This window comes from Pseudorasbora parva, chromosome 21 (genome assembly GCF_024679245.1).
Source record: "Pseudorasbora parva isolate DD20220531a chromosome 21, ASM2467924v1, whole genome shotgun sequence".
Lineage (NCBI taxonomy): Eukaryota > Metazoa > Chordata > Actinopteri > Cypriniformes > Gobionidae > Pseudorasbora > Pseudorasbora parva.
In genome coordinates this window covers 10,368,905-10,382,941 of record NC_090192.1, presented here as the reverse complement: position 1 = coordinate 10,382,941, position 14,037 = coordinate 10,368,905, and the positions used below count along the sequence as shown (strand labels likewise).

The 14,037-nt window shown below is 36.7% G+C and overlaps 2 protein-coding genes across 3 annotated transcripts in view; one reads left to right on the top strand and one right to left on the bottom strand.

Moving 5' to 3' along the window:
- Window positions 1-2,739, bottom strand: part of ngfrb (nerve growth factor receptor b) — a 52,018-nt gene extending 49,279 nt beyond the window's left edge. For both annotated transcript variants that reach the window (XM_067430224.1, XM_067430223.1), the window contains exon 1: window positions 2,423-2,739. In XM_067430224.1, the coding sequence (XP_067286325.1) occupies window positions 2,423-2,455 (33 nt within the window). In that variant the 5' untranslated portion in view covers window positions 2,456-2,739. The remainder of the gene's footprint in view (window positions 1-2,422) is intronic.
- A 10,077-nt stretch (window positions 2,740-12,816) lies between these two features.
- Window positions 12,817-14,037, top strand: part of slc4a1b (solute carrier family 4 member 1b (Diego blood group)) — a 38,574-nt gene continuing 37,353 nt past the window's right edge. The window contains exon 1 of the mRNA XM_067429331.1: window positions 12,817-12,830. The gene's annotated coding sequence lies outside the window, so the exon portion shown is untranslated. The remainder of the gene's footprint in view (window positions 12,831-14,037) is intronic.

Here is a 14,037-nt window from a genome sequence, read left to right as displayed (position 1 = left end):
TCATGAATTAATTTTAGTTATTAATTCATTTAGAGGTGAAATTGAGAGTTATGAAGACTGTGAGGATTTATATATATATACACACTTTAAAAAAATGGCTCCAATTGAATATTTTCTAGTGACTGATCACATCTACATTTTTCAGTTGGCCAAATTGAAATTCTGTGAATTGAAATTCAATTCGGCCAACTGAAATTCAATTCGGCCAACTGAAATTCAATTCGGCCAACTGAAAATTTTAGATGTGATCAGTCACTTTAAATTTTTCAATTGGAGACCTGCATTTTTTTACACTGCACACACATATATATATACATATCTTAAGAATGATAAGTATCCCAAAGTTATCCTTTATTATACTGAGAACCTGCTGTCCCAATTAACACCATTTTATTAAGCAAGTTGTTGTGACAGATATGGTCCATACTGAGCAATCAAAGAATATTGGCAAAAAAATTGATGCGCATATCATGCAGCTGAATTTGTCAGCTCTGCAGAATGTTTCTCCCTCCCATTCTGTCAGTCACAGGCTATGATGTTTCAAAGCTGTTGTTTGTATGCTTGACTGCACTTCACTCTTATAGCCTGTTGGCACTTGTCAACATTTCAAAGTCATCTACTGTTCTGGCAAAGCTGACTCTGAATAATGATCATACTGGATCTAATGGAGCTCTTTCATTCTCTCTCGCTTGCTTTACTTTCTACTTTAAAGCTATATGATCTTCTACGTTTTCCTGAAGCTTCGCATCTACAGGAAAATATAGAAGGAACATATTTCTTTTAATTTTCTTTTTTTTTTCACATCAGCCTGTAAAGACTCTAGAATTGCATCATAAAAATTTGGCAATTTGCCATAATGATACAAAGAAAACTCTAAAAAGTCATGGTCAGTTTCTCAAACCTCTAGCGCCACCAGGTTAAACTTTCACAGTATTTGCCTGGTAGACGGAAAAGAATCAGATACCTGTACTTATTTTTGAAGCTGGACCCGAGTCATATTTACATGAGAGAATCTCAACCACTTTATAGTGACTACCACCCAGTACACCTTTGCCTGTGGAAATGTTCTACATAAAATACTAAATATGTGCATGCGTCTGTAAGACAGCAGAAAAACCAGCCTTAAGTCGCACATATATATTTGTGGCAATAGCCAACAATAGCCTACATTGTATAGGTCAAAATTATAGATTTTTATTTTATGCCAAAAATCATTAGGATATTAACCAAAGATCATATTCCATGAATATATTTTGTAAATAAACCGTAAATGTATATTTAAAAATATATATTATTAGTAATTGCTAAGGACTTCATTTGAACAACTTTACAGGCGATTTTCTAAATATTAACATTTTTTGCACCCTCCGATTCCAGATTTCCAAGCTTATTCATCCAGCTTTCAGATCGTGTATAAATTTCAATTTAAAAAAAAAAAATTAACCTTATGACTGGTTTTGTGGTTCAGGGTCACATATTATCAAAGAAAAATGTACAGTATTTCCGTAAAATGACACTTAATATTAAGGGCAAGCGCTGACATCCACTTGACTGCTAGTCTGCGACATACAGTAGCTATTGCCCACACGCCCATCATGCTGTTTAGATGGGTGTAGCTCCAACCTCAATTTTGAAACAAGACAAGACATGTGACCAAAACACAGGAAATTGGAACAAACATGGAGAATTAAGCAGTTAGGCTCACAAATGTGCCCGCAGTAATGTTGATGAATTATCTGTCATTATTGCCATGCTTTTGCTTCAATTATAACACACACATACACCCAACATTCAACCCACCCACGCAAACTAAATAACAATTAGCCTGATAAATAGCTACTTTTCAGTTAGTGAGACAAGTGCAAGAACACAATGTGCTGTCAATGTGGGTGTGACAAGGTATTCTTCCTCATTGTCTCATGCACTAAAGATGTTCATAATGCCTTATTATACACTTACACAACTATAAAGCATTACAAGACATATCTACATTGTTAAATATTTAATGCATTATAAAATATGATGTTGAGTTTTGATCATGTTACATGCATTATACACTTAAAAAGATGCATAGATAGGAAAGTATGCTTTTAATTATTAATGAGAATATGCATCTGATTATAAAGTATGTTATCGTGAATGCATTACAGTGCACTATGCATTAATTAGGGTGAATTCTGGTAAGTTGAGACACTATTGCCACTGAGATAACTATTATGTTATAAAATAATCAATCAATATCAGTAAAAAAATGTTTTAAAACAGGTCGTTTTAATAATACTACACAACAAACAGACAGCACAAAAATACTTTTTTGATTTATTTTCCATTCACTCATGTCTGCTATCAATGATGTTCCGCTTTCTGTGTGACAACAAGAAAAAGTACTAGGGCTGCATATTGAGTTGGAGACTGTACTCACCACGAGCAGGAATATTACAGTCACAGTGAACATGCTGGATGAAGGGCGTCCTGGATGAAGTGAACTGCAGGAAGATTATTCACTCTTTACATGGGTTCTGAAATAACACATTCAGCGTCATAGTTCCATTATAGACTAAACGCCTGAAATCGCTCTGATCCTCATCCTCTTTCAAGTTTTACAAATAAGCGAACAGCATTATTGAGCAACCGGGGTCTTGAGTGCGGTTTTTCCGGATAAATTCTCTTGATGTTTGTGGTGAAGAGGCTCTTCATAAATGAGAATCTGTGCAAGTGATACAGATTTTGAGCAGAGTGAACGATGAAGTTGCTTTTCATACAGAAACTCTCTCTCTCTCTCTCTCTCTCTCTCTCTCGCTCTCTCTCTCTCTCTCTCTCTCTCTCTCTCTCTCTCTCTCTCTCTCCAGAGTTTCCCCTCCCATCCACATCCCATCGACACAATTAATCAGTTCATCAACACAAAAGGCTGTGTGTAAATCGTCTAGTCAAGATTTGGTTTTCGTTTAGCGTTGGAGTGAGATAAAAAAAAATCTTTTTCTATATTTTGATTTCTATATGCCTAATATATGAATTAAAATATTTACATTAGAAACCTTTTCGCCCATAATTTTGGTTAGAGTGTGGCTTTTGTGGGGTAAAAAATGCACTCAGTATAAGAGATAATTGCAGCATCTTAAGAAGCTCATAAATCATGTGAACTGACGGTTAACGAGGCATTAGCCTTTCATGAAACATTAAACTGTAACAAAGTTACAAGAAACTCTTCCGCTCTGCGGCGGGAAGCGCGTGAGCTCACAGATACGCGCCCTCACACACACACACACACACACACCACACACACACACACACACAGGGCTGAAGATAAGTAAAATTCTCCGCTAGAGGGCTCGCGCGCACACTATCCTGTCAGAGTTTAGGTCCCCTTGTTTTCCACCCCGTTGGCCAGCATAAAGTAGGTCGGACACTAGAAGGTGCATTTGGCCCGCTGGCGGTTAAAAAATAAAACTGCATGAGTAGCCTATTGCAGAAGGGTCTCATTGGTCTCATTCAGTAAGCATGTGTACGCACACATTTGTGCGTGAAATCTGCGTAAAACGTCTCCACGAACAAAATACAAGTCACCGAAAACGTTCGTAATAAAAATATACAGTAAATGTTTATAGAATTATATATATATATATATATATATATATATATATATATATATATATATATATATATATATATATATATATATATATATATATATAATATATGCTATAGTTATTATTATATTATATTATAATTAAAGGGTAAGTTCACCCCAAAAATGAAAATTCTGTCATTAACTAGGCTATTCACCCTCAAGTCGTTTCAAACCCATAACACAGATGAAGATATTTTTTATGAAATAGAGTTCTCAGGCCCCTCCATAGACAGCTATTTAATTAACACTTTCAAGGCCCAGAAAGGTAGAAAAAAAATTGTTAAAATAGTCCATGTGATTACAGTGGTCCAGCCTTAATTTTATGTAGCGTCAAGAATACTTTATGTGCGTCAAAACAAACAAAAATAACGACTTTATTCAACAATTTCTTCACACTCCTATTGGAACAGCTAAAGTTCATCACATTAATTACCGTTTGCATATATTCCAGTAAACCTGGCAAATAGCAATTCATATTACTTTGTCTTCACTCTTTATTGATCTGTATTATAACCACCACCCCCCCCCCCCCCCCCCCCATGTTAATTATTTCATCATTTCAATTTATTTCAGTGGAATTATTTACTTCAAAAAAAAATTACACAAACTTTTTTTAAAAATAGATAAATTATGCTTGGTTCCAGATTTTGTCATATAATGCACAGGCATCCACATATTCTCAAATGTGACTTCTGGTTTTAGTTAATGTTCTGCGAAATATCAAATCAACCACAAATGGAGATACATGGGCTCCCCCCTGACAGTCTATGTCTGGGAACCACTGCAAGACCCAACAGGGGCAACAAATCTCACAGAGCACTCGGTAACAACTAAAGAATGACATCCAGACTACACACCATAATGCAGCACATTTTCATAATTCTCAGAACTATCCAAACACAACAAAGGAAATGGGAAAGGGAATATACCACATTCTTATCCCAAGGAGGATAATTCTTATGGAGAGAGAATAACAACAGACCACAAATCTTCTGAGAAAAACATGGGAACAAATTAGAGAAGCAAGATGTTGTCATGTAATGGTCATTTCCATAGCATGTTTTTCAGGGGAATTATTTCTTGCTCAGAACAACTCTTAACAATTTTTCAAGCATTCTGAAAGCATTGTTGAAGTAAAAAATGGCTTGATTCGCCCTTTCTTACATAAAATAGACCTCATTATTAAAATTAAAATTATATTGTGACGCAGAGTCATGTTCGAATTTCCAGCGGAAATCCACCAGTGCCACTCAAATAAAAAATGATTACAAGCTTACTGTTGTGGATCAGACAAAGGTAAGAAGGTCATTTTGAACATTGGCTGGTTATGTAATGGCTCAAAAATGGATTTTGGATATTTTTTTAACCAAAAAAAAAGTTACAGACTGCAGCTTTAAAGGAACACACTGACTTTAGGTTATTCACCATATCCCCCAGCGTAGATAAGTCCATATCATTCTGACTTAGGCCCTGTCCCAAATGGCACCCTGAACCCTCATGGCCTGAGTCTGCACTTTCACTATGTAATGCCGCTTTGACTGCCGGGAAGAAGTCCTCTGCGTAGCTCGCAAACTTGCAGGCTCAGCTGAAGTGTGCATCAAGGGCGCATAGCAGCCGCAAAGGGGGCGCTCACCCTGGTCTCGTGGACTTAACAGACACGTGATACAATATCTGATACAATAGTGTCAAAAATGGTTCATTACTTGAAGCTTCATTCAGATAGAAATTGCAGCGCCATCTCCTGGTGAAGTAAATGTAATGCAACAAAGCTGACAACCATAAAATGCAAGTAGTTTTTTTTTTTTTTTATGCATTTGGCAGACGCTTTTATCCAAAGTGACTTACATTGCATTCAAGGTACACATTTTTTTTATATTATTGTCAGTTCTTGCTTTCCCTGGTAATCAAACCCATGACCTTGGCATTGCTAGCACCATGCTCTACTGGTTGAGCTACAGGAAAGGTTTATTTTAACACCCCGTTTATTACGTGCTTACCGGGGGGATCAAAGCTGAAATAGTGTTAGTGCTGTGAAACTCATTAAGTAGGTGAATTTTACGGATACTGATGAATTTCATGTGTCCACCTTGATAATAAAACATTAAGCCAAGCCTGCAGTGCCCCTCTCAGAAACTGAAGCTTTCGCGCCTCAATTGCCCCCTGGTGACCGGTCCCAGTATAGTTGCCTTTCTGTGTTTTCTAATGGACGCGAGGCAAACAAAACAATAAAATTACACTCCAATTATTTCCCCCCCAAAGGCAGTTATCATCACGGTTATTTCATTTTAAGTGTTCGTTTTTAAAATAAGTTTAGTTTTAGTTAGTTATCTGATGCTATAAAAACGGGGGGGGGGGGGGGTCATGATTGACAGCTGAGATCGACGTCTTCTCTGAGTGAAGTTGTCAATGAGGCACTAACGGACTTTTTTCGGGATTTTTGGGAGCAGATTTAGCTTTAATTTCTACATTTCTACATATTTCACACCAACACAATTAATTGTTCTGCATCTGTGAGAATGTGGGCGGGCTTTTGATATCTTGACTGTACTTCCTGCTCTACTTCCTGCTCTCTACTGCGCAGACTCGGTCCCAAAATCACTACTGCGCAGACTCGGTCCCAAGATGTCAGCGCCGTGCAGGCCGTCTGAACGCTTCAACTCTGGCAAGCAGAAACAGATGATGTCGAGTCGTCCATATTTTTTTACGGTCTATGGTTTAAGCATGATGTGTGTGTAATTATTTAGACAAGGACAGAAGATCAGACCAGCTTAAAAAAGTTGGAAATTCTAATGGTTTCTATTAAAATACCAATAGGAACCATTGGCTTTTACCATTTAAACCACTACAGTTGTTTTTCTTTTTTCTTTTTCTTCGTGTTTGGGACATATTCCTTTAGGATGTGATGCCCCCAACAGAACCCAACACATGTCAGAAGAGACCCACAGAGACCACTATAATTCCCATTACAACCAATAAAATTCCCATGAAAACCATTAAATGCAATAGAATTTCAGTAATGGTTTCTATAGTTTTTTTTTGTTTGTTTGTTTGTTTGTTTTTTAGCAGGGCAGTATCATGTGTGAAAGGAAATAAGAAATACAGCCGCCTGGTTTCAAACCTGTCAACAATAGATTGGGCAAAGCAGTCAGGTGGTTCACTACAGGAGTAAAGTAGTTTGCTTCAGAAGGCATTTTCACGTGACTAGTGACGTAATGATACAAGCTCCGAAGCAGTGGTTCATGGCAAGGACCGTTCGAGTTTGAAGCAAGCTTCAGAGCATCGGTGTCAGACGTCACTACTGTTTGCCTGTGTATGACTTTTTGCTTTGTTTTATGGACTACGTTTGTGGATTACTCTTTCATTTAATACTGCATTTGGATCTCCTACCTTCTGTCTCAGAGCAGTTTGTTACAGAAGACTTGGATGAGAAATGGATTCAGCAGTATGTCTTGTCCGTCTATGCCAGGGAACTCACTCACTCGAGGACCACATCATAGACTTTCTGAACATTGCAAACTTCACCAACCTCCTGGACTTTATGTTGATTCACTATTTTTGCCATGGACTCAAAAAAATGACCATTATCATGACCTTTAAAAAATGACCATTATCAGAAACATTGAGTTTGTCTGTGGATCCCCTAAATCCAAGATTCCTCTCAGCAAGAGACTGTATAATTGTTAACAGTCTTGTGAGAACATTCTGCCACCTCTGTCTTTCTTCCTCCAAAAGGGTCATCTGTCTATGGTTTATGGTTTGACCTGTTTTAGATCGCAATTCTAATTCTCTCCACTTCTGCATGGTGCTTATATGCTCAGAACTGTTCTCATGACTGCACAGGATGGTGTGGATGTTCTTCCAGTCTTTTAATCCTCCTTTAATGAGCTTAATTACTTGGGTAGAGAAAAGTTTCCAGCTGTAGCAAAATACTGCATCATTCACTTCTGAATATGACAACCATGATCATTTGACTCTTTCCCCATTAGGCATTTTTCTATAACACAAACTGCACTGAAAAAAATGACTGTGTTATTGTAAAATCTATTACATTAATTCATGTAATTTTTACATTGTAAAATCAAGATTAAGTTGGAACTATATATCTTATGTAAAATTTACACAATTTATTAATGTAATAAATTAACTGAGAAGAAAGAGTACATTTTACCATATATTTACAAATAGTATTTAATGTTTTATAGTCACAGCACATTCACCTAAAAATACTAAGTAAATTTTAATCTGAAAAGCAAAGTGTGTTTGAATCTGCCCGCCCGTTTTTGTTGTTGCTCAAAAAGATCCCGGTTCAGTGGCAGAGACGGTCGGTTTGGGATGTCGCTTTTACATGGCTGACTTATTCTCGGTAAGTTCTGACTTTTCTATTTTAGATTTGTGATAACGATGTACTTCGTTTTGATGGTTTGATTATTGCATCGACGTTACGGTTTAAAATTGACTAAAAGTGAGTTTTAATCACAATAACGGTAGCTAAAGCTAAAGCTAAAGCATTATCCACTTCTATAAAGTTGAGACTGGTGTTTAGTCAAAGATAGAGGGGATTAAATGTAGTTAGCCACATTCTTGTCGAAAAAGTCACCCTGTCTGGTTAACTTCAAAATAATTTAATGTTAGCTGGCCGTGATTAAGTGCTGGCTGCCTGTGTGTGTATCCTCTAGCTAATGTTAGCATTTTTTAAAAGTGTCTAAGTTAGTTGTTTTTATATCCACTGAAAATTTCACAGCAATTATTATATCAAAGCATACGTTAGTCTGAGCTCTGCACTAAAGAAGGAAAGTTTGGATGGCAGGCGAACTCTGATACCAAATAAGCATTGATGTATAACGTTAGCAACAAGTGCATGAATGTCAGCAATTCTATTTTAGTGAGCTAACGACATGAAGGTCCGGTCACCTTTTAATGAAAATAAAATGTAATGTTATAAATGTAATTCTATTTCTTAAATGGAATTGTGTTCTTTCTTTCTTACAAACTGTATGCAGGAGGACAGTCGCAGTGTTGCCGCTGAACATATCCTTAAGATGGTCGTCCATGGAGCTGATTTAGAGGATCCAGTCGATGAATGAGCATTAAGGAAAAGTGACCATTCTGTTTTAGCTGGACTATGCATGTGCTCGTCATTAAAGGGTTAAGTTAGTTCAGTTCAGTCAAAAATGAAATGTCTGTCATTAACTCCTCTCCCTAATGTCGTTCCACACCCGTAAGACCTCCGTTCATCTTAACACACAGTTTAAGATATTTTATATTTAGTCCGAGAGCGTATGCAAGTGTATGCACACTATACTGTCCATGTCCAGAAAGGGAATAAAAACATCATCAAGGTAGTTCATATGAGGCATCAGTGGGTTAATTAGAGTCTCTTGAAGCATCCAAAATACATTTGGGTCCAAAAATAACAAAAACTACGACTTTATTCAGCATTCGCTTCTCTTCACCGTTTGAATCTTTATTTGAGGATTGAACCCAAACACGGAAGAGAAGACAATGCTGAATAAAGTCGTAGTTTTGTTATTTTTGGACTCAAATGTGATACATTTCATATTTGGCTGAACTAACCCTTTAATGTTAGTTATGCCACTGTTGGCTGCTGATGTTTAGTTGAACCATACATGGTTAATTCTACAGTTATTGTAAATTATAATGAATGTACCTTAACTACTTAATCAGTTGATGTGAACATTACTGATTTAATGGTTAATTGTAAATTTTGACATAATAAACTGTTAAAATTCATTGTGTTTATGTGTGATTTGTGATAAATGTATTTGATGCAGAGAACATTATTACATTTATTTGGTTTAAAATAGCAACATTTACATAATAATAGTGAGTAATATAAATTAATTCAACTAAGAAATTCAAAATGTCAAATGGACAAACATTATAAAATCTACTTAATTACTTCATAAGAGTAAATAATACAGATTTATAAAATTTTCACAATAGTTATGCTCCTTTTAAAATTAAATTTACTTGATTACTTTTAATAAATACAACATGCTAAGTTAAATATAATTAAGTAACATTTACTTAATGTCTTTGCAAATGTTACATTTATAGTTAAGTACATTTTACTTGATATTGGCAAGTAAGTTGTACTTGATATCGCAGCAGTAAATTTTACTTAGAAAAACTGAGTGCAAATTGTTACAAAGATTTTATCAAGTAAATCTTACAAGTTGTTTTTATCAGTGTGTGTGAAAAGGCTCGTCCATCTGAATTTTTTTGAAAAACAAAACTTTCTCTGACTTGAAATGGTCCTCTTCGCACTGCCTCTGCTCTGTAACTGCGCAATTGTGTCAGGCCACAAGGCTGGATCAACAGGTTGAGCTTCGGGTTATGTGCTTCCTATTTTACTTATGTTGATGTTCCAGGTCTGGCATTTTCTCCTCCAGACTCATTGACATCTAGTTTATCACTACTAGTGCATTCAACTTAATGGCTCCTCTCTGGCCCTACACTATCTTTGCCCTGTAGTTGTTCTTCCTCAAAATCACTCTCTTGCTCCTGTCTCTGTTTGCCCTGTAGTTCTTCTGACTCACGACTAGTTTTTAGAAACCTCATCAGTGATCCTACACTTAATGTTTAAGCTAATGTTTAACCTAATGTTTAAAACAAATAATGTCAATAGAGAGGCTACATTTGTTTTTATACACTGTAAAAAAAAAAATATTTATATATATTTTAAAAGAAAGTTTTTCTCATTGTTTAATGTTCATTTGATGACAATTTTTCTTTTATAAGTCAGGATTATTTTTTATTTTTTCAGTAATTTGTTCAGTAATTTATTTATAGTAACACTAACCCCTTATTTGGGATAATGAACAGTTTTGTTTTTGATAGACAAAATATGTCATATTATGTTTTGTAGAGAAATACATTTAATATAAATATACACAAATCAGCTGCTAGTGATATTGATAAAAATAAAATACTAAATAAAAAGTCTAGTTCGTTTCTTCAATTGTAATCTGGTGTGCTTGTTCATATGCTTAAAAGTGTTTTCAATAAATATGGCAACAGTATTTATGATTGGAAAACGGGAAAAAAAATTAAGTAGGTGTATTATGATCGAGCAGTAAATGTAGGCTAAACACCTGCGTTTTAGAAAATATACAGACAGTTGAGGTAGCTGCTTTGAAACAAAATAAACATTGCTCTAGTATAGTGTGCTTGCTCTTTGACTGACAAACTTCTTTACTTTTCTTTAACTTAGTATTTTGACAGTCAGCGCCTGACTAGGGCTGGAAATCGATTCCAACGGAAAGGAATTGATTCCTTGATTTAGAGGCGTAAGGAATCAAGATTTTATTCCACAAGTTGTAGTCGATTCCATCGAGGAAAACAGACTCCTTTGTAAGATTCAGATCAACAGTTCATCATGCCTCAGTGAAAAAGTGACTGGAATTACGATTCATTTCAGCAAACTGTGAAACTTCTTTCGGACGGTTCGTATCGTATCTATTTTCTAACAAAATTCTCCATTGTACGCTCAGATTCAAAGTGTCAGAAGCGAATTGTCCATCAACGGTGATCGCGCTCTTTTGAACTCAAAATAACCGTCAAATGATCTATACCAAAACGACGCTGATCGTCAGGCTCAGTTTCTTTATTTTCTTTTTTTTTTTTTTACAATACATTACAATCGCTCCAAAATAGATGACACCTGCATGACAAGCTGCACTTTCTTTGCGTGCCCTCTTAGCCTTACGCTTAGCAGCCCCTGAAGGATGCGTTCGTTTCGGCACCATCAGATCAATGCGCAGTAAAGTTGTATCTCATTCATAAAACCGTTATGTAATCTCTTCATTCAAATATTCAGAAGGTGGGTGTGACACAGGCTTAAACGGGGATATTAATTGGTTTTACTACACGTGTATGACAATTGTTATATCCAATGGACAAACAGCCTAGTATTTTGCTTCTCTTGATTGGTGGACAAGCATATGATTTGGAGGCCCCGCCTCCAAGCCGGAGGCCCTAGGCAACTGCCTACTCCGCCTATAGGTAGTGCCGGCCCTGGTCTGCCCTAAATGGACAGGGTCGGTCGGGTTACGGCAAACAAGAATATTTTTAAGGATGGCCTTATTTTCTTTCTCTGAAACCAATTGAGTTTCCTTGGCTGTGTGCTTGGGATCATTGTCTTGCTAAAATTTCCACCCTCGTTTCATCTTCATCATCCTAGTAGATGGCAGCAGATTTTTATCAAGAATGTCTCTGTACATTTTTCCATTCATCCTTCCTTCAAGTATATGAAGTTTGCCAGTACCGTGTGGTGAAAAACAGCCCCACACCATGATGTTCCCTCCTCCAAACTTCACTGTTGGTATGGTGTTTTTGAGGTTGATGTGCAGTGCTATTTCTCCTCCAACCATGGTGTGTATTGTTATCCAAAGAGTTCAATTTTGGTCTCTGACCATACTATATTCTCCCAGTATTTCACAGGCTGGGCTGCTCCAAATTTTGTGCAGCAAACTTAAAGCTTCAACATGTCTTTTCTTCAGCAGTGGAGTCTTGCGTGGTTAGCGTGCATACAGGCCATGGCGGTTGAGTGCATTACTTATTATTTTCTTTAAAAACAATTGTACCTGCTGATTCCAGGTCTTTCTGAAGCTGTCCACAAGTGATACTTGCCTCTTGGACAACACTTTTGATAATTCTTTTCACTCTCCTGTCAGAAATCTTGCGAGGAATTATGTTCTTTCCATTTTAAGGATTATAGCCCCAACAGTGCTCACTGGAAAATTCTGAAGTTTTGAAATCCTTCTGTAACCAACTCCATTGGTATGTTTTGCAACAATAAGGTTGCCAAGGTATTGAGAGAGCTCTTTGCTTTTACCCATCATGAGATGTTTCTTGTGTGAGTCAAATGAGACACCTTTTTATAGGCCACCAGCGGATATTAATTTGCATTGACAAGGGGCAGGATTGCTTTCTAATTACTGATTTGCCTTCTATAGTAATGCTTTCTATTGTCTTGGCTTTCCATGCCTTTTTGCACCTCCTTTTGTGTTCAATACTTTTTCCCATTGTCATTTAACATTATTACACATAACTTAATTTATGGACATTTATGTGTTTATTTTTTTTGTACGAGTTGTTACCAAAATCTGATGAAAATTTCATATTCATAGCACAATTAAGCCCTATTCGGACGGGATTAGATTAACATGGAGACATGGGGGTAAAGTAATTATTACTTTAATAATTCTTATTAAAGGGTTCTCTGTGATTTTAGTCCCGTCTGTATGTGCCATGTCGGTAATCATTACAGAAAATATGAGTGAAGATTACTGAGACTGTTACCTTCTGTAAAAAGGTCTGGAAAAATGACCTGTCAAACAACTGTCTCATTCTATTGGACTTGATAACACTGTCTTGCAATGGTTTGAGTTATACCTCACATGCAGTTTAGAATTTGTGGCCATGGGTAGCTCAAGGTCCCTTTCACATGCAGATGGTTGTGGGGTATCTAAGGACCACTCTTATTCAATCTCTACATTCTTCCTCTCAGTAAAGTCATCAGTTGCTTGGGAATTTCATTTCACTGCTTCGCTGAAGATACACAATTAAATCAGAAAATTGACACTCATTCATCATTATCGTCATCGTTGTCATCATTATTAACACTTTCTACCAGTCTGGAAGAGATAAGGACATGGATGAACTACACATTTTTCAAGCTGAACAGCTCTAAGACAGAAGCCATCCTCATTGGTTCCCCTCATCAAATTAGATCATCCACCATAACCTGTATTACATTATCTGGCCAGGACATTACTCTCCAAAGTCACCAATCTCGGTGTTAGGTTTGATCCACATCTCAACCTTTGAGGCCCACATTAAATATCTTTGCAAAAAATCTGTCACCTCAGGAATATAGCAAGACTCCGTCCCTCACTCACTCTTCGTGATGCTGAGAAACTTGTTCATGCTTTTGTCTCCTCTAGACTGAATTCTCGTGGTGTTTGAGACATGTGCCGGCAAACTGCGCCTTTTGTAGAAAATGTTTTAACTGCACTCTAAAAAATGTTGGGTTAAAAACAACCCAAGTTGGGTTGAAACTGCACCGACCCAACAATTGGGTTGTTTTAACCCAATGGTTGAGTAGTTTTAACCCAATGGTTGAGTTGTTCTTACCCAGCAATTGGGTTGTCTTAAGCAACATTTAACCCAACCACTGGGTTAAAACAACTCAACCATTGGGTTAAAACAACCCAATTGTTGGGTCGGTGCAGTTTTAACCCAACTTGGGTTGTTTTTAACCCAGCATTTTTTAGAGTGTGGGTACATTGGGCATCAAAGCGGTGAAATCTCACACAGAGCGGGAAGCACAAGGAGTATACGAGTGCCTGTGAGAAGCAGAGTACAATTGAAGGTTTATGTTCCAC